This window comes from Sinohyriopsis cumingii, chromosome 18, assembly GCF_028554795.1.
Source record: "Sinohyriopsis cumingii isolate HCF-2022 chromosome 18, ASM2855479v2, whole genome shotgun sequence".
In the NCBI taxonomy this organism is placed as follows: Eukaryota; Metazoa; Mollusca; class Bivalvia; order Unionida; family Unionidae; genus Sinohyriopsis; species Sinohyriopsis cumingii.
This window is the reverse complement of record NC_142978.1, coordinates 97431409-97458426: the sequence shown is the minus strand read 5'-3', so window position 1 is coordinate 97458426 and position 27018 is coordinate 97431409. Positions and strand designations below refer to the sequence as shown.

General features: G+C 34.9%; 1 protein-coding gene across 1 annotated transcript in view; it reads right to left on the bottom strand.

Moving 5' to 3' along the window:
• LOC149777553 (uncharacterized) overlaps positions 1 to 27018 on the bottom strand; it is a 51357-nt gene that overhangs the window by 9538 nt on the left and 14801 nt on the right. Inside the window, exons 4-10 of the mRNA XM_089942155.1 lie at positions 23774 to 23934; positions 21602 to 21754; positions 20113 to 20312; positions 14168 to 14387; positions 11058 to 11129; positions 8324 to 8351; positions 4283 to 4452 (exon numbers count right to left, since the gene is read on the bottom strand). Of these exons, the coding sequence (XP_089798281.1) occupies positions 4283 to 4452; positions 8324 to 8351; positions 11058 to 11129; positions 14168 to 14387; positions 20113 to 20312; positions 21602 to 21754; positions 23774 to 23934 (1004 nt within the window). The remainder of the gene's footprint in view (positions 1 to 4282; positions 4453 to 8323; positions 8352 to 11057; positions 11130 to 14167; positions 14388 to 20112; positions 20313 to 21601; positions 21755 to 23773; positions 23935 to 27018) is intronic.

The window sequence follows — 27018 nt, the reverse complement described above, 5'->3', positions numbered from 1 at the left end:
ACGTGTATGTCAAAGATTATAGACTCATTTTATCATTTACACAGAGAAATGTATGTTGAAGATTGCAGACTCCTCTTATCAAATACACAGAAACATGTATGTCGAAGATTGCAGACTCCTCTTGTCAAATACACAGAGAAACATGTATGTTGAAGATTATAGACTCCTCTTATCAAATACACCGAGAAATGTGTATGTCGAAAATTACAGACTCATCTTATCAAAAACACAGAGAAACATGTATGTTGAAGAATTTAGACTCCTCTTATCAAATACACAGAGAAACATGTATGTTGAAAAATTTAGACTCCTCTTATCAAATACACAGAGAAATATGCTTGTCAAAGATTATAGACTCATCAGATACACAGAGAAATGTGTATGTCGAATATTATAAACTCCTCTTATCAAATACACAGAGAAATAAGCATGTCGAAGATTATAGACTCCTCTTATCAATTACACTAAGAAACATGTATGCTGAAGATTACAGACTCCTCTTATCAAATAAATAGAGCAACATGTATGTTGAAGAATATATACTCATCAAATAAACAGAGAAATGTATATGTTGTTGTTGTTGTTGTTGTTGCAGTGGGGTTTAACACATTTTTCAGCACAAGATAGGCAATACATGGTCACCAGTATAAATGGTGAAGGAAGAACCCCCGAAAACCCCAGGAAGAACCACTGACCCATGAGAAGCTACTGGCAAGCTTTCTCATGTACCCACTTTAGCAAAATCCGAGACTCTAGACCACTCAGGGCCCCAAATGTGTATGTCGAAGATTACAGACTCATCTTATCAAATACACAGAGACATGTGTATGTTAAAGATTACAGACTCATCAAATACACAGAGAAATGTGTATGTTGAAGATTACTGACTCTTCTTATCCAAAACACAGAGAAATATGCATGTCAAAGATTATAGACTCATCAAATACACAGAGAAATATGTATGTTGAAGATTATAGACTCCTCTTATCAAATACACAGATAAGCATGTACATGTATGTTGAAGATTATAGACTCATCAAATACACAGAGAAATGTGCATGTTAAAGATTATGGACTCATCAAATACACAGAGAAATGTGTATGTTGAAGATCATAAACTCCTCTTATCAAATACACAGAGAAACATGTATGTCGAAGATTATAGACTCCTCTTATCAAATACAGAGAAACGTGTATGTTGGCAAGTGAATTTATTCAAGATGATTCAATTACTGAGATCACATTATTTTCTGCAACAAAGAGCCTACACTGCCAATTTATGGCAAGTCACAAATTGCTCAGGATTTCAAACAATCTCTTGCATGTTTCTTGAATATATCATTCCCTTTCACAGAACAATTATTCAAATTCTTATAAATTCTTTTTCATTATTTAATAACAGGCAGAAGTTGCAACAATGTCATTTTATGTCAAATTTCTCTGAGTTATATGACAACCATGTCATTTTATGTCAACTTTTTTCTCTGAGTTCTATGACAACCATGTCATTTAATGTCATATTTCTGAGTTCAATGAAAACCATGTTATTTTATGTCAAATATCTCTGATTTCAATGAAAACCATGTCATTTTATGATAAATATCTCTGAGTTCAATGACAACCATGTCATTTTATGTCAAATTTCTCTGATTTCTAAGATAATCATGTCATTTTATGTCATATTTCCCTTACAGTTCTATGACAACCATGTCATTTTATGTCAAATTTTTCTGATTTCTAAGATAATCATGCCATTTTATGTCATATTTCCCGTAGAGTTCTATGACAACCATGTCATTTTATGTCAAATTTCCCTTGAAGTTCTATGACAACCTAGTCATTTTATGTCAAATTTCCCATGGAGTTCTATGAGAACCATGTCATTTTAGGTCAAATATCCCTTGGAATTATATGATATGTCATTTTATGTCAAATTTCCCTGAGTTCTATGATAACCATGTCAATTTATGTCATATTTCTCTCTGAGTTCAATGTAAACCATGTTATTTTTATGTCAAATATCTCTGAATTCAACGAAAACCATGTTGTTGTTGTTGTTTAACACCATTTTTCAGCACACGATAGGCTATACATGGCGGCCAGTATTAATGGTGGAGGAAGAACCAGGAAAATCCCCGTAAAGAACCACCGACCCTCGAGAAGAAACTGGCAAGCTTTCTCACATGGGTGCCTGAATGGCAGACTGGTTTAAGGCATTCACCATTACAGATCACTGCCCTCTCACCTCTGTCTGCATGGGTTTGAGTCTCGGGCTCAGGCAATTTGGGTATGTGAGAAAGCTTGCCAGTAGCTTCTTATGGGTCAGTGGTTCTTTCTAGGGTCTTCCTCCAGAATTATACTGGCCACCATGTGTGGCCTGTCCTGTGCTGAAAATGGCATTAAACCCTATAACAACAACAACCTATGGTATGAATTCAGAACAATTACATATTATGTACCAAAAGAACTTGAATTCAGAACAATCACACATTATTTACCCAAGAGATATCAAACAGTATTTACCAAATGAGCTTAAATTCAGAATAATTACACCTTATTTACCAAAGGAGCTTGAATTCAGAACAATTATACATTATTTACCAAAGGAGCTTGAATTCAGAATAATTACACATTATATACCAAAAGAACCTGAATTCAGAATAATCATACATCATTTACAAAAGTAGCTTGAATTCAGAATAATTGTACATTATTTACCAAAGTTGCTTGAATTCAGAATAATTATACATTATTTACCAAAGCTTCTTGAATTCAGAATAATTATACATTATTTACCAAAGTTGCTTGAATTCAGAATAATTATACATTATTTACCAAAGCTGCTTGAATTCAGAATAATTATACATTATTTACCAAAGTTGCTTGAATTCAGAATAACTATACATTATTTACCATTGCTTGAGTTCAGAATAATTATACATTATTTAACAAAGCTTCTTGAATTCAGAACAATTATACATTATTTACCAAAGTTGCTTGAATTCAGAACAATCATTCATTAACCAAAGTGGTTTTGTTTTATTTTTTTGTAGAAATATAAAGGAGCTAGATTATAATTACTTAACAAATTATCCCAAAACAATTATGACAATATATTTATACATTCATATATCAAGATGACATATTACAAATGTAAGATGCCACATACATTTTTGAAATATTTTTCCTACACTTATGGTTCTTTAGTCTTGCAGTGTTTACTATTTCCAATCTAAATACATCATCATACCATCTTCTGGTCATTTACAGTGGAAGTTTAATGATTAGGAAATGTTTGATCTCAACTAATAATGAAGTCTCTCCACAAAGTTTCCTTTTCTGGAAATCAATAACAAAAAATGAATCAATATAAAATTTCACAAATATCTACCTGCCCTTAACTTCCCATCCCCCTACATCAAATACCAAGTGTTAACAAATTTCTCCCACTTGGATGAAAGTATTTCTCAACCCCATGGCTTCCAATAATGCAACCCAAGACACATGATTACCTTTGTTTACATACAGCTGACTGTCAAAAGTATGATAAACTATATGGGTTATTGAACTGAAACACTGACATCCTAGAATGTTGCAATTACTGATACATTCTTGACATAATTAATAACATGGCAAAATATATCAATGAAATTATACCTTTAATAATGAACAAGAGAAATAAATAATGGGTAATCAATCTAATACTGAAATGATCAAAAAATGGGTAATCAAAGCCAATACTTAACAAAAGCAAGTTATGTATCCAGAAATCATCGTAGCTATATTTAGATGTGTTCATACAGACATGTTCATAACTACATTTTCATGTGTTCATATAGACATGTTCATAGCTATATTTTGAAGCATTAATAAGACATGTTCATTTCATACCCTGTTTGGGACCCTGTAAAGCATTTACATCATTTGCTGCAAGAATACAAGACACGTTTTAATAGCAGACAGTATTTTCTGTTGGATGCCATATATTGCATAATTGGCACCATGTACAATATTTGCTGAATACAGGGTTGGTAGAGAATGATATGCAAACAAGTGCACAATCTTTTCAATAGTAAATTATGGTCCTTTATTTATGATTCTCTTCTTCTTTAGTATTGCAAGAATCCAGCATGCCAAACTATGCTTGTATTTGAATAGCTGCAACATAATTCTAGTGCAAGAATCCAGTATGCCAAACTATGCTTGTATTTGAATAGCTGCAACATAATTCTAGTGATTCTTAGGACTAAAAGATTTTTCAACAAATAACTCAAAAGCATACCCCATGCTGAATCTGCATGTTCCACATTCCTGACATCATCATCTTTATTAATGACATCGGTAAACATATCCACCCCTGCATATGATACAATCTTACGTTGTGCCTTCTCCACAGCTTCTCTAGCTTCTTCCACATCATCATGTATCCGGGTTGCATTGTATTTTCTTTTCCTACCGAATGAAATAATATGACACATCAATTATGTCCACTGCACAATTGTTATGAGCATAACATTAATAAACATTAATAAACACTGAACAGCATGGAGTACCAAAACACATTAATATTTCTGGCCCTTATAATTGCAAACTTCAAGAATTGCATGCAAGTCCACTCAATAAACTTACTCTAAAGGCTACCTCAAAAATGCCATCTTTCCCATGACTCTGGAGTCCATTAACCTAAATTCTTGTACCAAATTATTGGTAAATTAATAAAATAGAGAAAACAGTCATACATACAATTATATTTTTATAAAGGATGTACAACATATCAATTCTTTTATTACAATTTTATACAGTGCCTTGGTATTAACACATTAACCCCTAGAGGTTTTTGTCATTTTCGCCTGAAATTCGAGTAGGAAACACATTTTGAAAGCTATTTCTGAACGCATCTGAAAACAACAAATCCCAGGTGATCTTTCAATAACATACTGCCTAGTTGTGTTAGAAACATCGTTTTTCATTGGCTATTTTGCTTGCGCATGAGCAGAAGTGTAAAAGTTGGAGTTCTTCTTTTTTCCTTTTTTTTTTGCTGAACAGATCCATTATTATTATATCGAGACCACTCTTTATTCCAAATGCCTATCTTTATCCTATGTTTTGCAAAGGTTCATATGTCTGTTTGCAGTTCATACTGGTTTGCCTTAGATCTGAGACCAAAAAGTCTAAAATCCAGACATAAAATCGAATTCCAACCACGGGCCAATTCTGGATAGAAAAAAATAGATTCCAATAATTGAGGCTTTTCCCTCTGTATTTTGTAGTGCAACTAGAAATTCCAGATTATTTGGTATCATTGTGGAGCTACATCTGTCTACCTTTCTATAATACCACCCACTCTAGTGTATCATGCATGACCATGATGCTACAGAGCTCAGCAGTAGGCTACCACCTCCTGCCATGTTAACTCGTTGCTAGGGGTTAATGTGTTAACAATGATTTTTTGAATTTATTTACAAATCCTCAAGGAATGTCTAAATTTGTAATTGATGTGCAATGTCAATGCACAAGTGATTAAATACGCAAGGAATATTCAGATTTGGTGACATCATCAAAATGCACCCATTGACACATTAACCGCTGGAGGTTTTTGTCGTTTTTGCCTGAAATTCAAGTAGAAAACACATTTTGAAAGCTATTTCTAAATGCATCCGAAAACAACAAATCCCAGGTGATCTTTCAATAACATATTGCCTAGTTGTGTTAGAAACATTGTTTTTCATTGGTTAGTTGGCTCGCACATGAGCAGAAGGGTAAAAGTTGGAGTTCTTTCTTTGTTGGCCAAACAAACCCATTATTTTTTATATTGAGACCACTCTTTATTCCAAATGCCCATCTTATCCTATTTTTTGCAAAAGTTCATCTGTCTGTTTGCAGTTCATACCAGTCTGCCTTAGATCTGAGACCAAAATGTCTAAAATCCGGACACAAATCGGATTCTGACCACAGGCCAATTTTGGATAGAAAAAAATCAGGTCCAAAAAATGAGGTTTTTCCCTCTGTATTTTGTAGTGCAACTAGAAATTCCAGACTTTTTGGTATCATTGTAGAGCTACATCTGTCTACCTTTCTATAATACCACCCACTTTAGTGTATAATACATGACCTTGACACTACAGAGCTCGGCAATAGGCTACTACCACCTGCCACTTAAACTCATCACCAGGGATTAATGTGTTAAACTCATTTCAATTACAAAAAACAGCATTTAGCTAAAAAAAAAATAGCTTAGGCAGTGGCTTGCTGAAATTTATGTATCACATGCTAACTCACTGTTAATATCCATAAAATGAACTAAATATACTTAATTTCTGTGTTAGTGAGTGGCAGCAATGGATAAATGCTTGATAACGTGATAAATTTAACTCATGCCTTGCCTAGATTGTTTTGGTATTATGCTTAAACATGAGAGGCATGGACCTCCCTTGTCATTCCATAACACATACAGCCGCTACCCTCAATCTTCTCTCCAATCCCTCTTATTCCTTATTCAACTGTGATTAACCACCAATCATAACTAAAGCACAGGGCTATTTTGTAATACTAAGTAATAACTGGTTACAGTGATATTTTGTAACACAAAGTAATAACTGGTTACAGTGCTATTTGTAATACCAAGTAATAACTGGTTACAATGATATTTTGTAATACTAAGTAATAACTGGTTACAGTGCTATTTTGTAATACCAAGTAAAAACTGGTTACAGTGCTATTTTGTAATACTAAGTAATAACTGGTTACAGTGCTATTTTGTAATACCAAGTAATAACTGGTTACAGTGCTATTTTGTAATACACAGTAATAACTGGTTACAGTTATATTTTGTAAAGTGATAACAAAGTAATAACTGGTTACAGTGCTATTTTATAATACCAAGTAAAAACTGGCTACAGTGCTACTTTGTAATACTAAGTAATAACTGGTATAGTGCTATTTTGTAATACTAAGTTATAACTGGTTACAGTGCTATTTTATAATACCAAGTAATAACTGGTTACAGTGCTATTTTGTAATACCAAGTAATAACTGGTTACAGTGCTATTTTGTAATACTAAGTAATAACTGGTTACAGTGATATTTTGTAATACTAAGTAATAACTGGTTACAGTGCTATTTTGTAATACACAGTAATAACTGGTTACAGTGATATTTTGTAATACTAAGTAATAACTGGTTACAGTGCTATTTTGTAATACACAGTAATAACTGGTTACAGTTATATTTTGTAAAGTAATAACAAAGTAATAACTGGTTACAGTGCTATTTTATAATACCAAGTAATAACTGGTTACAGTGCTATTTTATAATACCAAGTAAAAACTGGCTACAGTGCTACTTTGTAATACCAGGTAATAACTGGTTACAGTGCTATTTTGTAATACCACGTAATAACTGGTTACAGTATAAGTATTTTATGTAACTAACTGTGAGCATCATCGATCCAAATCTGCCAATGATCTGAATATATGTACCCAATTGTGAACCAGATGGAGCCATATCATCCAATGATTTGAGTACAATATGTACTCAATCATGAATAGCACAGAGTAATATCTGCCATTGATCTGAGTATAACACATACCCAATTGTGAATGGTACGGAGCCAAATCTGCCACTGATCTGAAAATAACATGTACCCAACTGTAAAGGGCATGGACACAGATTTAACACTGATCTGAGTATAACACATACCCAACTGTGAATGGCATGGAGCCAAATCTGCCACCAATCTGAGAATAACATGTACCCAACTGTGAATGGCATGGACAAAGATCTGCCATAGCATAATGCACCAGCAGATTAGGATCTATTAAAATAAATAAAAATTCTTCATCCATAGGTCTTAAACTTTTAATCCTCTTTAGCTGTGGGTTTGATTTTGTAGTCACCTGGGTTCCTATAATTAAATGAAGTTTTACAAACCAAGCAACACTGTTATATTATTTTCAAAATTAATAAATGTATTTTCATACTATTTCCCACATTTTCATTAGCTGAATTGGTCTACATCTTCATCTACAGACTTGTAATAGTCATTCAACTTTGGATCAAGACTCAACATTTCAGACTTTTGAGTTGTAATAAAAACTTGGCTACTGGATTAAATGTTGCGAGATATACCCCTGGCTAAGGAGTTTACAGTCCCTTGTTTATTGCTGTTCACCTGACACTATAAGTAAAGCAAACAACCAAGACCCTGACAAGCTGATGTATCATGCATCTGCAGTTTGATGCATGATACAGTATACCAAACTAAAAATTATTTTTAGCTTGGTATTGCAATATGCATTGACCTGGGCTAATCCTTTGTTCTTACCTGGATGTACTGATCAGTCCTTTAATACCTGCAAAACACAGTAAAATAAAATTAAAATATTGTGTACAGTATTTCCTCCATTCACTGTTTCTAAATTCTTGTATATTCAAATTCTAATAAACTTGCAAAATATTCTTGCACATTTCTGCTAAGCTGTTGATTACCTCCTCCTCAGTGGTAACTAAATAAAACCCCAAAGATCTGTGTTTGTAGCACACAGATTATCCCACTCATATCAAACAAGATCAAGACCAAAAAAAAATCAAAACTGTGCAAAAATATGAAAACCTGCTATTCTGGCAGGATTCATTGTGTCTAGTTATGTATACAAACATAAAGAGTAAAATTTAATGTACGTCCTATATTTTTTACTAACCTGTCCTAACGAAGTAAGATCAAACTTGCTTTTACAAAAAAATGCTGTACTGGCCTGGAAATCTAACCAGACTATCTACAAATGAATACAAGTATACTTTTCAATTTCATTTCTACCTCACGTGGTCTTTGCTTAGGTACAAAAGCACAATATTATTTAAAAAAATGTAAAAACTGTTTTAGAAAAAAGGAAAAATAACTGTAATGATCTCAAAATCTAATTAAAGCCCATAGATATGAATAGAAATATATCTACCAAATATGCATGTGAATACAAATATACCTACCAAATTTACACATGAATACAAATATACCTACCAAATTTACACATGAATATAAATATACCTACCAAATTTACACATGAATATAAATATATACCTACCAAATTTACACATGAATATAAATATATACCTACCAAATTTATATACCTCCCAAATTTACATATGAATACAAATATATAAGCACAAAATTTACACATGAATATAAACATATACCTACCAAATTTACACATGAATATAAATATATACCTACCAAATTTATATACCTCCCAAATTTACATGTGAATACAAATATACTTAACCAAATTTACATGCAACAGACATGAATTTATTCTTCCACAAAAAAAGCTGAAAATATTTTATGGGGGAGTTTAGGGGTGTCCCTGATACAGGGGTCCAAAAACGCATTTCACAATCATAACTGCTCCTGGTGCAACTTACTATCATAATATAAAACAAAAAATTCATTTGAAGAACTAATAAACTTACCAAAACTATTCAGCTTGAATAATTTCACAATATTTATTGTCACATGAATTCGTACTCCGATACTACTGAAGTTATTTCATGTGTATGTCAGAGTTCACATCGTAATTAAATCACAATAATTTATCAACTTGTTGCAGCAAACATATTATACTTCTCTCTTTTCATAACAAATCTGTAAAATAAACACCCAAGTACATCAACTATATACAAATAATCCCATACATTCACTTGTCTTTTTCTCCACTGGACACAACCTATTGATATGCCAGTCAAGCCTTTTTGTGGCTTTGGCAAAGATTTATTTAACCTTCCTTTTTATCACCACTGACTTTTTTGGCTCAATGTGCAATTCCTTCTTTTCCTTCTCAATGAGAGCCTTTTTCCTTACAAGCTGGTGCTTGCATTGGTGACATGCAGTGCACATATTCTGATAGAGGGCTACATCTGTTCTCTCATGCAAGAAATCTTTCTTCTTATAGTAATTAACTGCACTTTTTCCAGATTCCGTGTGCAGCTTCTTTCGTAGGTGCTGTTCCAAATTCTTCCAACCACGATTACCGTAATTCAGATATTTCTCGCAGAGGTCACAAAATGCCAGTCCTCTAGCATTCAGTTTTCTGAGAAACTGACCAAATAATTTTCCATCAACTTTTTGCTCCAGCCGATCCCATTTCCATAGGTTTTTTAAAACTTTATCTAAACTTTTTGTGTCATGGTCTCTCTCAAGAACTTGGGATGCCATGTTTTGCAAGCATGCTTCTTCTTTCCATTGCCATCAGTTACACAAAGATTCAATGGATGAATTTAAACTTTTGACCAGAATGAATACTCCTCACGAGAGTTGTGTGCTAACTAATATTTGGAATGAATAATTTACAAGGGTTGTTGTGGAATGGGACCGGTCAGACAGTTTTTTTTTAAAAACCGGATCAGAGATGATAAAAAAAAACGGACTATATCAAGAAAAATCTGATTCTTCAAAATGGAGAAAAATCATGTCTGATGCAAATACAACTATACCTACCAAATTTACATTTGAATACTAATATATTTACCAAATTTATTGGCTCTCTCAGTAGGATACTTATCATGGACATGTAAACAACATGGGCTAATACCATGATGACTGTTCTGACTTAGGGGTCAAACAAATGTCAAAATCAGATGGTAGGAGTAAAATGAAATAACTCAGTAGCCTATCTAAAATATCTAACCCAGCAATGTCAATTTAATATAAAACTATTAATATCAAAACTTTCCATTTTCTGTTTTCATTAGTTTCTTCTGTGAATACATTAACTGTGGTAAGTTTTTAAAATATGTTAAAATATGTGTCATGTAATGGTCCATAGGGTGACCTGGTTTCACCATATGGAAACTCAGACTAGACATTCTGGTAGCCCCTGGGCGTTGGGTGGGCACCAAGTTTGTCAAACCCTGCAACTTCCAAGTTTTTAAGACAAACTTATAAAATTGGTGAGAACAACAACATTGACAAAAACAAATGCAACTCCCACCCGGAAAAAATCTATACAATGTCTCATGATCTGCTAATGCATTTGAGACAAAATTAATTGATGACAAGTGTTTACCTCCATAGTTTGGATTTCCATATTTCTGATAATATCTACTTCTTCTCTCAGCCCCTGGCAATTTTGCATCAGCTGGAGAGAAAAAAGAAGCATTGATCTCAGGAAGAAGAATAAGATCCAAAATAAACAAAAATGTCCAAAGCAAATAGCATACTTCTGATTGATAGGCAATGAGAAGTACCAGTGAAAGGGGCAAATTTTGGATTGTTCAGGTCCTTAATTCATACAAGTCAAAAAGGACTATAAGATGAATTATGAATATTAATGATGACTGTCTGCATGAAAGCTTTCTCATGTCCAACACAGTAAAGAATACAGTATGTTTAATGTGACAAGTTGATGTAGAATATTAGTTTTAACAACAAAAATATTGTACATGTGTATATACAGTGTCATATATGTACATTTGGGGCTCTTTATGTGGCATGGCCACCATAATTGATGGCAAATCAGCATCACTTGTATAAAGTTTAAAAGTCCTTATGCCACAATGATTTCTATCAGATTTGGTAAAATTAGGTTCAGCAGTTTTGGAGAAGTTGTTTTACAATATTTAGCAACAGTGGTCATATCTGATAATACATGAATTGCACTAATCTGAAAGGCCTTTATGCTCTCTTAAAATTCTTATGAGTGATTTTTGGGAAGTAGTTTGAAGTTTGTTTTGTTTTTCTAACTTTCAATAATGGTGATATCTTTTAATGGCAAATCAGTTTCTGTTGCACCGATTTTAAAACCCTCTATGGGGGCCCCAGGTCAAAGCCAAATGGTCTAAAGCAGTTGCCTTTACCAATCACTGTCATTTCACCTCTGTCTGCGTGGGTTTGACTATCAGGTTTGGCCAATATGGGTATGAGAAAAAGCTGCCCAGTAGCAGCATGTGGGTCTGTGGTTCCTACTGGGATTTTTCCAGGTTCTTCCTCTGTCAATTATACTGGCTGCCATGTACAGCCTATCTTGTGCTGAGAAATGGCGTCAAGCCCCAAACAACAACAACAACAACAAAACCCTCTATGCCAGAATCCCTTCCATATAATTTGGAAAAATTATGTGAGCAATTTTAAGATTCAGTTTAAAGTGTTTTCTAATTTATATACTAGTGACCACATCCAATGGAAAATCAAACTCCATCTGTAACACAGTGAAAACTTGCCAGGGTCCATGATGGACTCTAACATCTGGGTGAAGTGACCCCATTTCAGCATCACCTATAACACAATGAAAACTCTCCAGGGTCTATGACAGACTCTAACATTTGGGTGAAGTGACTCCTACTTCCAGCCAGAATAGGTCAAGCTTGGTGAAAATAGGAATAAGCCAGAGCAGAAATTTCAAAATTTATAATGTTTAAAGTAATCCAATTAAGCTTCTGTTTTCGCATCTTTTCATGTCCGTTGATAATGATAATAATGAAATACAATTAAAACTGAAATCTGCGTGTGTGTGTGTGTGTGTATGGATTTTTAATAAAGCTTTGACAATTTGAGACACATTCTATGATGTGGCAGTGTATAGTGATGCCTTGTACAGGATTATCATACTGCAGACATGTAGCACACGCTGCCCAGTCACATTATCCAGATACCAGGCCGACCAGCCCTAACACTAACCTCTTACTGCTGAGTGCCAAGCAAGGCAGCTGCTAGTAACATAAGTTTTTTTAAAGTCTTTGGAATGACTTGGCCAGGGCTCTAACACGCAACCTCCTGCATCTGAAGTGGATGCTCTAACCATTTAGGCTGCTAAAGCAGTTAAAACTGACATGTTATTTTCATACTTTTGTGAAATGAAATATTAGATACATTGACTAATTTCATTAGTAATGGACCTGGATCTGTCCAATATTTCATATCAAACTGGGCTACAAAAACTGAATTTTTCTCTCAATTTGCAAGGATCATACATGAATTTTTGGCAAGCATTCTGCAGATAGCAATGTAATTTCTGGCATCATCATAAAAGGAAGCCATCAAAAAGTAAAATGATATTTATCCTCTATAGTACACCTGCAAAGTCAACATATTCTCTCACTTCTCTGAAAGTTCTTCCATCAGACTGATTCTTCCCTATAGCACTGTTGCAAAGTGAACATATTTAATCACTTCTCTCCATGTTCTTCCACCTGACTGATTTATCCACTTCATATAGTACAGGTCCAAAGTGAACAATTTCTTTCATCACTTAACTATAAGTTATACCATCAGATTGATTTTACTTACAATATATGATTATTCATTCTAATTCTAGCAAAGACGACAAATTTCTGCATTAGTAAAACACAAAACCTTTCGTGAAAATTTGGTCATGATGCAGCCTATTATTCAATCCCCCAAAAATGAATATTTACTGTAATAAATGATCATTCTTGTAACTGCATATTAGCTCAGATTCAAAGCTGTAATGATTATATTGAATGGTAATGGTCAGTTTAGAATAGTCAGAGGTGTTCTTGTATCAGTAATCAGCAGTGTGCTGGCCCCTTCACTACACATAGAGATGTTGTGGCTCTAAAGGTTTTTCTATTATAAGAAATGTCAGTCACAGCTGATGGCAGATCAATATAATTTGTACAAACCTGAAAGCACTCTAAGCCAAGATGCCTTTTGCCAAACTCTATTAAGCAGTTTATGATGGTAAGTTTATAAGTCACTCAAAGTTATTTTTTATTTCAGTAATGGCAGCCATATTTAATGACAGATTGGCATCATCTATACAAAATTGAAAACCCTCCATGCCAGAATGACTTCTGTCAAATTGGGGCAAATTCCACTGAGCAGTTATACCACCCATTGAAGGATTTTCAATTTTCAGTAATGGCAGCCATAATTTATTGCAAAATCAGCTTGTGTTCTGTGACAGTTTGTCAAATTCTATTCAGTCGTTTTCAGGAAAGTTGCTAATTTTAGTAATGGTGCCATATTGAATGATGGATTAGTATTCACTCAACAAATCTGAAAGGCTCTGACACCAGAATTCTCCCTGTAAAATCATGTGCAAACTGGTTAAGCAGTGAAATAACAACTATGAACAGAAGATGCATGACAAAGGACCATTCCTTATGCTCTCTTGGCCTTATGACCAGGTGAATGCAAAATAATGCTATATTCAACCTTTTGTTGCAAACCTCATAAAGAGGTATCTGGCTTTAGAAGTTGTGATTCCTAGTCTCCATTTGCCAGGTGGCCATGGGATTTTCTTCTTTCTGTGCTGGGATTTTCCCTCCCCTCTGTTTTCTTTCTGTCCTTGACCTGACAGCTGATCCTCATCATCCTCACTATCATCAGTTATCTCCCCTTCTTCCCGATCACTTTTTGCCTCCTCGTCTGCAGCCTACATGGGAAAGTAAATTTGTTAGTAGATTATGTTCCTCCAAAATGACTTACCCCATCAAATTAACATTAGAAAATAAACTCTGCTCCCCCTATAAAACCAGCCCTCATAAAAAGCAAAGAATTTGTGTTTTTCCCCATCTAAACAATGATAGGTATTCACTACAGACTTAGTTTCCATAAGGTTTAGGTGAAATATTCTCTCCTCCATCCCCCAGTGGCCATGACCACAGTGAAGCAGGGCAACAAATGGGCTCTACCCAGCCATATGAGCTTGTGTCAGTGCACAGCCAGATCAGCAGCTGAAGCTTTAACAGAGGAATTCCTCCTGTAAATCATAGTTCATCTTGCAACTGATGCAGGAACTGTCTAAGCTTGATTAAAATCATTACCTGATGACTGAGTCAATCAGAAAAGGGGTGTCAATGGGTCAATAGGGCCAAATGCAAATGTCACATGAAAAGTTAACAGGCACATTTCACAAATAACTGAAATCATCCACAATACTTTCAAAATCATCAAAGCATGAAAGAAAAAGTTATTAACTGTCATTATCATTTATTAACTTGAAAAGAGTTCATTTATAGATATGAATATAGCTAATGTATCAATATACTCTATCTGCCTCCTCTTGGAATGTGGTAAAGAATTAGCAGCTAATTTTTGCTTAAGTTCTGCTACAAAGGTAATCCATGTCTTTTGTCCTACTAAGAATTTTGAGCACTGGATCCTTTTTTGCCATTAAATATTTTAGTATACAACAGGGGTCAGTAACCTATTTTACATAACGTGCCATTTTTTCCGGATTAATCTCCAAATGAACGAGCGCATGCCTCTGGTAAGAAAGTAACACGTGCTATAGGTTGCCTACCCCTGGTATACAATGCTCATTGTCTTAGCTTTACTTTCTCTGCCGGAATATGTAAATTTGATTTTATCTTTTTAACGATAGTTGGAGGATCAAATGGATTTTTTAGTTACTAATCAAATTTAGTCATATCCATACATTTTTCCTCTTTCAATGAATTTAAACTCCATAGAAGCCAAGAAATTATTTCAAAAAATCTGGAGTGTGTGAGACTTTATTCCAAACTCCAACAAAATACACAAAGAAATAATGAAATCATGCCAAATTCCTGAATGTATGGTTAACCTCTGACGTATGGTGTCCTGTCACATTTTCCCTCTCGAAAAGTTATCCAGGAAAAAATATTCAGATTTTTAAAACAAACAGCAAAGGTCCACCAGAAATTTTAACGAAAAAAGAAAAATCAGTCTGCATTAAAAATCTGGATTTCCAACTAAAACCAGAATAGTTCTATCACTGAACAGAGAAGGATCAATTCCACTGCTGCATTGAGCAAAAATCTGGATTTCCAACTAAAACCAGAATAGTTCTATCATTGAACAGAGAAGGATCAATTCCACTGCTGCATTGAGCAAACCAAGAATTTGCAGAAACTCTCATGGAAATCCACTCCCTACTGGAAACCAAATTTTCTTAGTAAAATATGTTTCTTTAATCATAATACCTTTGGAGAACTACTACTACCTTGAAAATCATATATATATTTTCCTCCCTTCCACAACCACAGTGTCGATACAGGGACAGTATGGGAAATCAACAAATGGACCCAAAGGCCACACATAGGACACGAACTATGAAAGCCCTCGTATTAAAGCTCCACCCATCGAAAGTCAGTTTTTTCACATAGCAAGTGAATATTTCACAGAGAGGGTTCTATCGATTGTTCCACGCCTTTTCTTGGTCCCGATGGCAAACAACTCTCTACATCAAGTAATCGGCCTACGCACACTCAATCCATACATCCATGCATCTTGGTTCCAAATTTTCTAGCTTTTATCTCTGAGATCTGTCATCCCAGAGCAAACAATTTGATCTGGTAGGACCTATGTCTGCAGCTCAACAGGTCACCCTTCCAGATCAATCAACAGCTTCTTAAGACGCAGCATCATGACTTCTGCCAGCTTTGTCAAGTGGGGGGGGGGGGCAGGCCTTTTGAAGCAGTGTCCTGACAGATGGAGTTCCCTCTAGTTGGGTTGCCTAGAAGCTGTCTCACATACGTTAGGGGACTGGAGATGATATCTCTTGGGTAAGGGAATGTACCTCTCACCACCTCTTACCTTTTCTTCTATGGTTGTATGATCTGAGTAACGTATTTCAAGAAGAAACCAAAATTTCCAAGTAAAAAATGTTTCTTTGAGAATACTTACCCAATCATAATACACATACACCATCCCAGCCTCCCTGCAGTTATATCCATAAAGAGCATGCCTTTCACTCCAGCAGTAACTGAGTGGTTCTTAGGCTTTGCTGCCAAGTCTTATGACTAAAGGAAGATCATTCTGCCTGACTGCCACATAAGCCAGCAGACAATGTTTAGCTCCCTTTAGCTAAAAGTAGTATCTGGGAGGGTTGGACTTGTGAGGAAGTAGTAGTTCTCCACATGATTAGGTAACAAATTTGAAGAAATCGCTTGATAATCTACAAAATTTGCATGAGATGGAGATGATTGAGGTTGAGATGGGTAAAAGATTTCATGCAGAGATTGATGAAGAACTGGAAGCGATTGAGATCCGACTTCACCCAATCACTAGAATGACCAGCTTAGAGGAAAGGTTGTTCCTGCCTGTTATTAAAGATGAACTAACCATGTACTTCTCAAAGATGTCATCCATATATGCTTAAGTCTGTTGACAAGGCTGATCTGAACAGGACTATGACATGGTTCATGGTCTTTTATGCCCATGAAATGATGTTTAGATCAAATGAGAGCATATGAAACTGATATATAGTTCAATAGAGCACAAACTGAAAGAACTTACATGTAGCCAGCTGGACAGAGACAGACTGACTATATACTCTTTGATGGTAAGCCTATCAAACCATGATGTCTCAATTTGAACTTCAGCATTAATATGTAAATGAGGCAGAGGTTTATCATTCATCTAAGCTTCCCAATGGTTTTGGTACTAGAAAACCCTGGAATAGAACTCCACCATGGTTTTGGTACCAGAAAACCCTGGAATAGAACTCCACCATGGTTTTGGTACTAGAAAACCCTGGAATAGAACTCCACCATGGTTTTGTTTTGCTAATGATGGTCACTGATTTTGCTTATGGGGAATCATTCCATGTCCTAAAACCTGTCTGCTTTGAACCTTGCCCCAAGGGCATCAACAAGACCCTGTGAGGACTTGGAGTGGTGCCAAAAGTGTACTGAGCCAGTCATGAAATCTTGCCTGAAATCACCACTCAAAGAAGGAAAGGGTAATGTTTCAGCTCAGAGCTTCATGCAGGAGACCATGGTGCAGTTGCTGGCTTTGGGGGAATTTACATCCCTCTGTTCATTACATCACATCAAATACTGGCTTGGAGTTAATGGAAGATTGTTCTTTGAAGTTCATTTCTGGCAGGTTTGGAGTGACCTTTTTCATCAATGTATGGGCAACCCAAGTTGCTTTGGAGGGGTGCTGGATTTCATTATCTAACTCCCTTCCCTTATGACTTCCCCTACCATGATGGAGGTTCTAGTTAATCCACAGAAGGTATAAGTTCTACAGAAGGAGGTCCACTCTTTACTTATCATGCATGCAGTGGAGAATGTTTACAAGCTATCTCTCTAACTGCAGATAGTTCTGGTTGATGACAAGACATGTATCTTATAGATTCTGCTGTAATTAGCATGAATAGGAAGCAGTATTTGTACAAAAGGGAATCATATTGCTCAAAACTGTGGTGTGAACAGTATCTGTAAGTGGTTATTGATGGAGCAGAAACATATACATGTCGCAAGATGATTTCAGTCAATCCATAAAAGGATGGGTCTTCCCGGGATAGCTTGAATCATGGAAGGGAGATGGTGATTGTGTGTGTCTTTGAGGTGAGTGGCAAGAAAACCTGCAAAGAAACCAACAATTTAGCTGGCAAAGTGGGATGGTGGGGATGGTGACCAAAGCTGGAAGTCTGTCCACTCTGGGACACAAAGATTACCAGGCATTCACTCGAGTATCAGTAGTCAGTACCAGGGTCTCCACAAGATGATGGAATGTCCAGGAATAGTTCAGGTGGGCTATTATACCTTTTCATCGTGTGCAATGCAATATCTGTGTCATAAAGTTTGGACTGGATATACCCAGAAAATAGATCACAATATCCAATTCTTGAAGTCAAAGGCATAGGTCAAAGCTGGTGTGGACTGGTGTAGTTGTCTGATGTTGAAGTCCAGTACTCGTTATCCCAGGAAAAATCAGCACGGTCAGTACCAGAGTTAGCTGTGTTGCTGGTAGATTTACTACTGGTCTAGACAGGCCACCATACTATGTCAATACTTGCCCAGTAGTTAGTACAGAGATCTGTTCAGTTTGCAGAGATGAAGGCAATGACCTGTACTGCTGTTTTTTTAATTTTTGAATGGACAAGCTTTCCATCTTCAAGGATTCTTGTAAAAGAAAGAGGTCAACTGAGGCAGTACTGGCAGCATTGCTGAAGGCATCTGCATCTTTGATTTCTCAGATCTCTCATCTGCCCAAGTTAGTTGTTTGGAGATGAGAGTCAAACAAACAGCCTCAAACTAGCAGGAGCTACACACTGCCTGTATGGTCTGAATTACACCCCATACAATTTATACAAGTTGGGTGACTGTCTTCAGGTTGCTAAACTGTTTCCACCCATTGCATTTCATTCTAGCCATGTTGACATTTGTAAATTGAGCAAAACACATACACAAGTGAAATCAATCAAGAATCATGTAAAACATACTGTGAAGAAGAAAAATGCTATAGAAAATTAAGTGTATGATCTTACAACACATGATAACAGAACAATTACTTGACAGAATTGAAAAAAAGGCTGAGAATGGAAAAGAAATGAAAATAAACAAAGTGCAATTATTCATTTATTATGAAGACTGAGCAAGAAATACAAAAAAAGCTGGAGTATACACCCCTAACAGATTTGGGTACCCATGCATCTGTCGAAGGGGAGAGCATTCTCATCTAACCATCATCTTGGCAAGATGACATTTAGCACTTATGTACTTAAGTTGCCAACATTTCTTTAGCTTGGGAGGGCAGGATTTGCATGGCTGTGGAGTATTCTTAACGTATTATGATCAAGTAATGTATTTGATGAAGAAACCAAATTTTAAAAAAAAGATTGGCATGAGATGATCCTTTTATGATTATCCTCTGTAATCCCACCCACAACATGTGAAAATTCCAATGACTTGTGATTTTTAACCTGATAAAGAGCCTATAGTGCACAAAATTGGAGACATTTTTCATACACAGCACTTAGAAAGCATCCCAGATATTACATTAAAGAAGAGGAAAATAGATCATAAATGTACTGATTTTACACAAAATCACTGAAGATTTTGGTACATGCATGAAAATAGAGGTAGGAGAAATTATCAGCTTGCTCATGCACACTGTAGGCCAAAAATTAACCCTGAACCCTGCAAGTACATTGAAGGCCAAAAATGAACCTTGAACCCTGCTAGTACATTGCAGGTCAAAAATTAACCTTGAACCCTGCTAGTACATTGTAGGCCAAAGATTAACCTTGAACCCTGCTAGTACAGCGTAGGCCAAAAATTAACTTTGAACCCTTGAAAACATTGTGGTCCCTTGAGCAGTACCTGACAAGTTTTGCTGTGGATATAGTTTAATAATCACTTTTGCAACAAGCAAAATATACATACCTTACTTTCCCTTTCTGCTTTGGAGCTTTTATCTTTGATAACTGTCCTCCTGCTGTCTTCAATCAAATCTAAACTGTCATCATCATCACTGCCTTCTTCCATAGGTTCTTCCCCTTCCCTGTGTAATCTAGCATCCCTCTTTTTCTTGTCTTCACCTCCAGCTTTATGTGTTTCTGATTTGTTCTCTATTTTATCATTATCTGTCAGAAAGAGAAGAAAATCAAGGAAATACTCCCACTGAAATCTGACTGTATCAGCTACAAAAAATGTTTCAAAAAGATCTATAATCTGACCACAGTCCATTATGAATCGACCTCCACCTCCAGTGTTCGAAAGTACTTCCCTGGCAGTTCTCCAGTCCATTATAAATAATACCCTACTTTCAGTCTTTTTGTTTACCTGGCAAAGATACAATCTAGCCAAGGATTATCTAATCCCATTAAACCTTAAAATTTCAAAACAAATCTTGTTCCATCAACACAAACTTTTAAAAATCAGAAAATAAATCATCAACAGCAAGTGCAACGTTAAAGAGATGCTATTTTTAGTACTTGGAGAAGACTAACATACATCACATGGTGTATGGTTCTGAAGCGCATGGTGTATGGTTCTGAAGCACATGGTGTATGGTTCTGAAGCACATGGTGTATGGTTCTAAAGCACATGGTGTATGGTTCTGAAGCACATGGTGTATGGTTCTAAAGCACATGGTGTATGGTTCTGCAGCACATGGTGTATGGTTCTGAAGCACATGTTGTATGGTTCTGAAGCACATGGTGTATGGTTCTGAAGCACATGCTCATGCATGGAAAACTAAAAGTCAGTAATATATACTGAACACAATGTGCAAGATACCATGGAAAACTAAAAGTCAGTAATATATACTGAACACAATGTGCAAGATACCATGGAAAACTAAAAGTCAGTACTATATACTGAACACAATGTGCAAGATACCATGGAAAACTAAAAGTCAGTACTATATACTGAACACAATGTGCAAGATACCATGGAAAACTAAAAGTCAGTACTATATACTGAACACAATGTGCAAGATACCATGGAAAACTAAAAGTCAGTACTATATACTGAACACAATGTGCAAGATACCATGGAAAACTAAAAGTCAGTAATATATACTGAACACAATGTGCAAGATACCATGGAAAACTAAAAGTCAGTAATATATAATGAACACAATGTGCAAGATACCATGGAAAACTAAAAGTCAGTAATATATAATGAACACAATGTGCAAGATACCAACCACTATAACTGGCATAATCAAAATAAAGGGTTATGAAACAACAGTCTGTCAAGTATATCCAATATACTTCCTGATCCAATAACCATGAATTAATATATTTTCTAAATAAAAACTTTAATAAAATATTTTATAATAATGAGTTCTGGAGGACACTATTACCACCAAACACCATGTGTTGCCTTTCTAGCTCACAAATATCTCTTCATGCAATAAGAAAACTACCTTCAATTTCATTAGTCTCCATGGAATCGCTCCCTTCTGCACCTTTCTGCCCCATTTCCTTTCCTTCAAGTTGCTGCATAAGTACGTCATAGCTCCTACTGAGTTTTATCATGGCCCTAGCTGCGGTCACCTTGTCCAGCCATACAACATTACCTGTGGTAATAAATGTCACACTGTTGACAAACTGGTTCCTATATTATTGGCTGGATTTTTATTAATAACATTCCAAACCTGTCCTTATAGATCGGTCTGGGAATCAGCAAAACACAGGAGTTTCAAAAATTTTGCAGTTTTGGAAGTCAAGGGCTTCCAGAGCTGGAACTTTAGAAGTCCCATACCTAAAAGATGAAAGCCCCATAGTCTGTATCATATAAATTTATTAGATTTGATCTTCTGTATATGAATTGCAACATCTCGGTTGTCTTTCTATAATTTTACCTTTGTTAACAATTCAGTCTAAACTTTGGAGGAAATAAAGATGGCCAAAAAATGACAAATGTACCATTACTATCAAGCACATGTGCATTTTGGCATATCTATCTATCTGTCATGACACATGGGCAATATTTCCAAGATGAACACATAATTTAGTTGATCTGTATAGGATTTATTGTCTGTATGCAGCTTATAAGAGATGCTTAATATAATGTGGCAAATAGATTATAAAGTTGTAACCTTTAATTAACTTTTAAAAAAGAACCCATCACATTAAACTCTATAAGCACTACAACCCCTTTTAATTTTTTTCAATTATTAATTTTCCAATTCAGAGGGTTTAATTACTGTTCCTAGCGGAAAAAAGTTCTGTATCTAAATTTTAAAAGCCCTCTTTGTCCCTTTTCAAGATGTACTGCATTAACAGCATATATTGCGACACAATGAAACAAATTCATTATTATGCACTGTAAGTTTTGGGACATTTGTAAAAATTCTGAGACATCTGTACTGTGAGCCTCTTCCATAGGCTTAGGTTGTGTTCAACTGAAGTCTATGTCAATGTGGTTATGTAGACACATTTACTCAATTAAATATTAATAGTTGTTCTAAACTTTATGAATATGAATGATTGATGATCCAAATAAAGTTAATAATTGCCATTTAAAGGTATGTGTCATCAAATTTAAACAAACGACACCCATATCTGAAATAGCCAGTGCTAAATGCCTACATGACATCCGTGACTTTTATTATAGCATAAATAATTAATGGTCCCTTTAATAACCACTATTTCCTAATCAGGATAACTGTGCAGGGTTTTTAATGAATAGTTCAAAATTACTAGTTGAATAAATATCTAGGTTTTGCCAAACATACATCTGTCATACTGACACTTATTACATGATAAACAGTTATGACCATATCAAATATTTTACTCCGAACATGATTGAATTTTATCATTTGAAATAATAAACCTGTAAACTGCACTGCTTGTGTACTGCAGATTGTTTTTAGGCAATCAATGAAATTTATATTTCAACAATGTCTATGACATTGTCTACTGTGACACATTTAAGTTTCTGTCCAAAACTCAAGTATAAAAAACAAATTTCATTCACAATATGCTTAGTTATATATATATATATATATATATATATATATATATATATATATATATATATGGCTGTAAGACATGGATCTCAAGTCTCTATTTTATGACACATAGGGAATAGTTCAAGGTAGCTGGGTGGCAGGTGTGGGTTTACAGAAAGATCCTAGAGCATGTCACTGCATTCCACTACGACATGTGATGATAACTGGGTCATTGACTACACAATTCAATTCTCAGACAAGTCAGACTGGCAAACTCATTCTCATACAGTTCAGTCTGGTAAATTCAAATTTTATGTTTTTAAAAAATCACCCCTACCAACCAGTCCCATCCCACAGAATGAGATCAAAATAACAAAAGTGTTGGAATTTACATCTAAAAGTCTACCACTGATGGAAATTTTATCCATCTAGCTTCAATTATCAGTTTAAGAAAAGTACACAGTGATAAGAAATGCCTAATAAATTGCTTACTCCACAAATATTTTTTTTAAAAAAAACTTACCTTTCAAATAACTTTATTTTGTGCTAAATTCATATGTATTACAAAAGACCAGAACATTTGTAATCTAAACACTGCAATGGATTAAAATTATCTATAAACATTTATTAAGGTACTCGTACATGAAGAATCATCAATCCATTCAACTCCAGCAGGCCCAAACTCTTTGAAATAAGCAAAGATATCTTTTGTGTTCATATCATCCACACCACGGAAATGGATGGCTTCCAATCGGATCCCTCTTTCATCTTTCCGAGACAGGTCCTCTTCTCTGATACCCAGACTGAAAACAAAAAATTGAAAAGGACAGTGGTCTTTTATGCAAAATGTAAATTATAACTACAGTAGACACTAGAAAAAGAAAGCATTACCATTATTTTTACTTTAATCACAGATAGCAGTGCAATGTGATCATCTTATGAAAACTTTTAAACTTAATAACTAACATTGCTATGTGGGGATCTTATGAAAATAATATTTCTAATAAGAATTCCACAGAATGCAATGTCTCATCTATTCAGCTGTTACATAATCCACAAACCTTAAAAAAGTCACTAATGCAATAAATCTAGGTCACTATGATCTACTCTTGCCTTTGATGAGAAGTATATCTTAAGATAAATGAACAAATCAAGTTCTGTGATTATACATAAATTGGTGTAAGAGAAACTAAGCTAAATGCAACAAAAAAATCATATAACTAATGGAGCATAAAGGTAGGTCCCTGTGACTTAATTTTGCCAGTAATAGACAGCACACTAAATAATGAATACATCCATCAAGTTTCATGACTGCATATATAGCAAAATTGGCGAAAACTTAACTGTCTTGTAAGAAACACATGATACAGACTAGTCAATCCTAACAAGACCTTTTCTGCAAGTAAGTCAGTATTTTTCATAAGTCAGACAAAGTTTCAGTGCAGTGTTTTTGGGAAATGACCAAGAATTTTCTAATGTCTGAGTTAACATGTTAACCCAAGATACCAACTGTTTTCTAGTATGTTTCTTCACTCATACAGTTAGAGTGATCTCCCTTTGATAATGGATTGGTGCCAAATTCAGCGACTACTTCAGTTCGTGCAGAGTAACATGCTCTCAGCAGAAATGCCTTGACTTGAAATCCACATAGAAGTATTCTGGAAATTTTCTTCTTTAAAGCATGTTGGGGGAGTGTTCTCTACCAAGGGAAGTATGCTTCATCTTGAAATGTACAGCTTTTCGTTTTTTCTTCAAAGACAAAAAGTTCTAATTTTTTTGTATCATCACTTTACCAACCTCAAACACTTAGATGCCCTTGGTATGTACCTGCAAAAGTCGCTAGTATGTCCCCTCACATTGCTGTAGCTGAATTTAAATATCACCTTGTCTGGTGTGTGATACAGAAACTTGTATAATATTGCTGTATAATTTCTGCTATGATCGGATATATACAGGTAATTTTTCTATACAGGATGCTTTACATATATTACCTGTATAGGCCATCATTAGGCCCTGCCAACAGGTAATATTGTCTTACAATTGATATTACAGCATCCACTTCATAAGTATCAATAGTGATGCTACATTGCATTTTTGTGCATGTATTGTGTGTGTTATAGAATACTCAATTATACTGCGATATAGTTTCTGCCATGGTTGGATACATACAGGTAAGTTTTCTATACAAAGCTTAGTAATAACATCCACTTCATATTTACTGTAAGCAGTGCTTTGGTGATATTACCTGAATAAGCTGTCAGTTGGCCATTACCTGAATAAGCTGTCAGCTGGCCTTCCTACAGGTAACTTTTATTAGAATTTATATTGTTGCATCCACTTCATAAGTATTAATAGCAATGCTCCAATATTCTACCTGTATTGGCTATCCCATCTGTACCTGGTGTCCCACCTGTACCTGTGTGCTGATGTATCTTCCCTGTACCATGTGTCTAATCTATGTCTTTGTGTTGATTTATCCCCCCCCCCATAAATCTAACTGATGTCTGTATGTTGATGTTACACCAAATACCTGGTGTTTAACCTGTGTCCATAGTTGATGTATCCACACTTTACCTGATTTATAAAACAATTAACAATGTCATCATCAGGAATGTGATATATATAAATATATATATCTCATCATGATGATGCAGGTGAGGCAAACGCCTGTTCTAAGTTTGATTCTTGATTGATTTTGTCACTACAGGCAAGCCAAATTGTAATGAGGCAACCATATCACGTGTCATACATAAGTCTAAAAGCTTATTACAAAGACACTGGACATATTTCCAACTAGTCCTTTTCCCTGCAATGACATGACCTCTGACTTTTTGTATCAATTCTGTGATTCAGTATGTTAATAATATCGCATTTCTGCCTGATATTCAGATATAGAAACATATGTCTCAAGGCTTTGGGGATATTGTTATAACATGAATTTACCATACATAAGGAGATTATGGAATGGAGTTTACTCCTCCACATACTAAATAAAGGTGGGTCATCAGAATAATTGAGTGCTTGGAAAAGATCATGGGTCCCAAAAGTGTTACATATATGCCAAACATTGAATATAAGTAAACAACTTTTTTATGCAATGGCTGCATACCGATGAACTTATATTTTATGAATATTTATAAAACTGACCCCAGAGATTTATATTTTGACTTAAACAGGACAAGAAAATCAACATACTGAAAGAGTTTCGCATATAACTTGGTGTCTTCTTTTTACACAACTTACAAGTGGATAAGGCACAAACAAGTGTAATAATACAGAATATTTCATTTCACAGCATTTTTAACTGAAGCTTTCTGTGAAACTTGACATGAAGTAACTTGGCATATAATGAATATACATAACTGGACACCATTATCTGCAGAACACACAAAAGATTAACTTTTTTTCTACTGAAAAATTCTGAAAACATTTTATAATTTAATCTGATCTGTTCTATTTGCTAGTATTCATTGGTGAAGTATACATGTGAAAAAACAATATCATATGTTAATTAACCATATTTTGCTTAAAAACTACATTTGTTACGCATGTAACTTGGACACCAAATCATAACTAAGATGGCACATAATCAATAAATATTCAAATAAATTAAAACATAACATTATATATCATGTTGGAAAGTCCATAACCACATTAGAAATGTAAAGGGAGGCAAAATAAATAAATGGGTGGAGAGAAAATATGCAGTTATGTCAAATGGTTCTGTATATAACTAGAAATAACAGAGAGAAAATGAACTTTCGCGTCTTAGCTATTAGCATTACCTAAAATTATAGTCCAGAAGAAACAGTCAAAGCAGTGTAGTACTTGCTGTACATGGACAAATTTTGCTGTATTAAGTACAAATACAAAATCCATTACTAAAT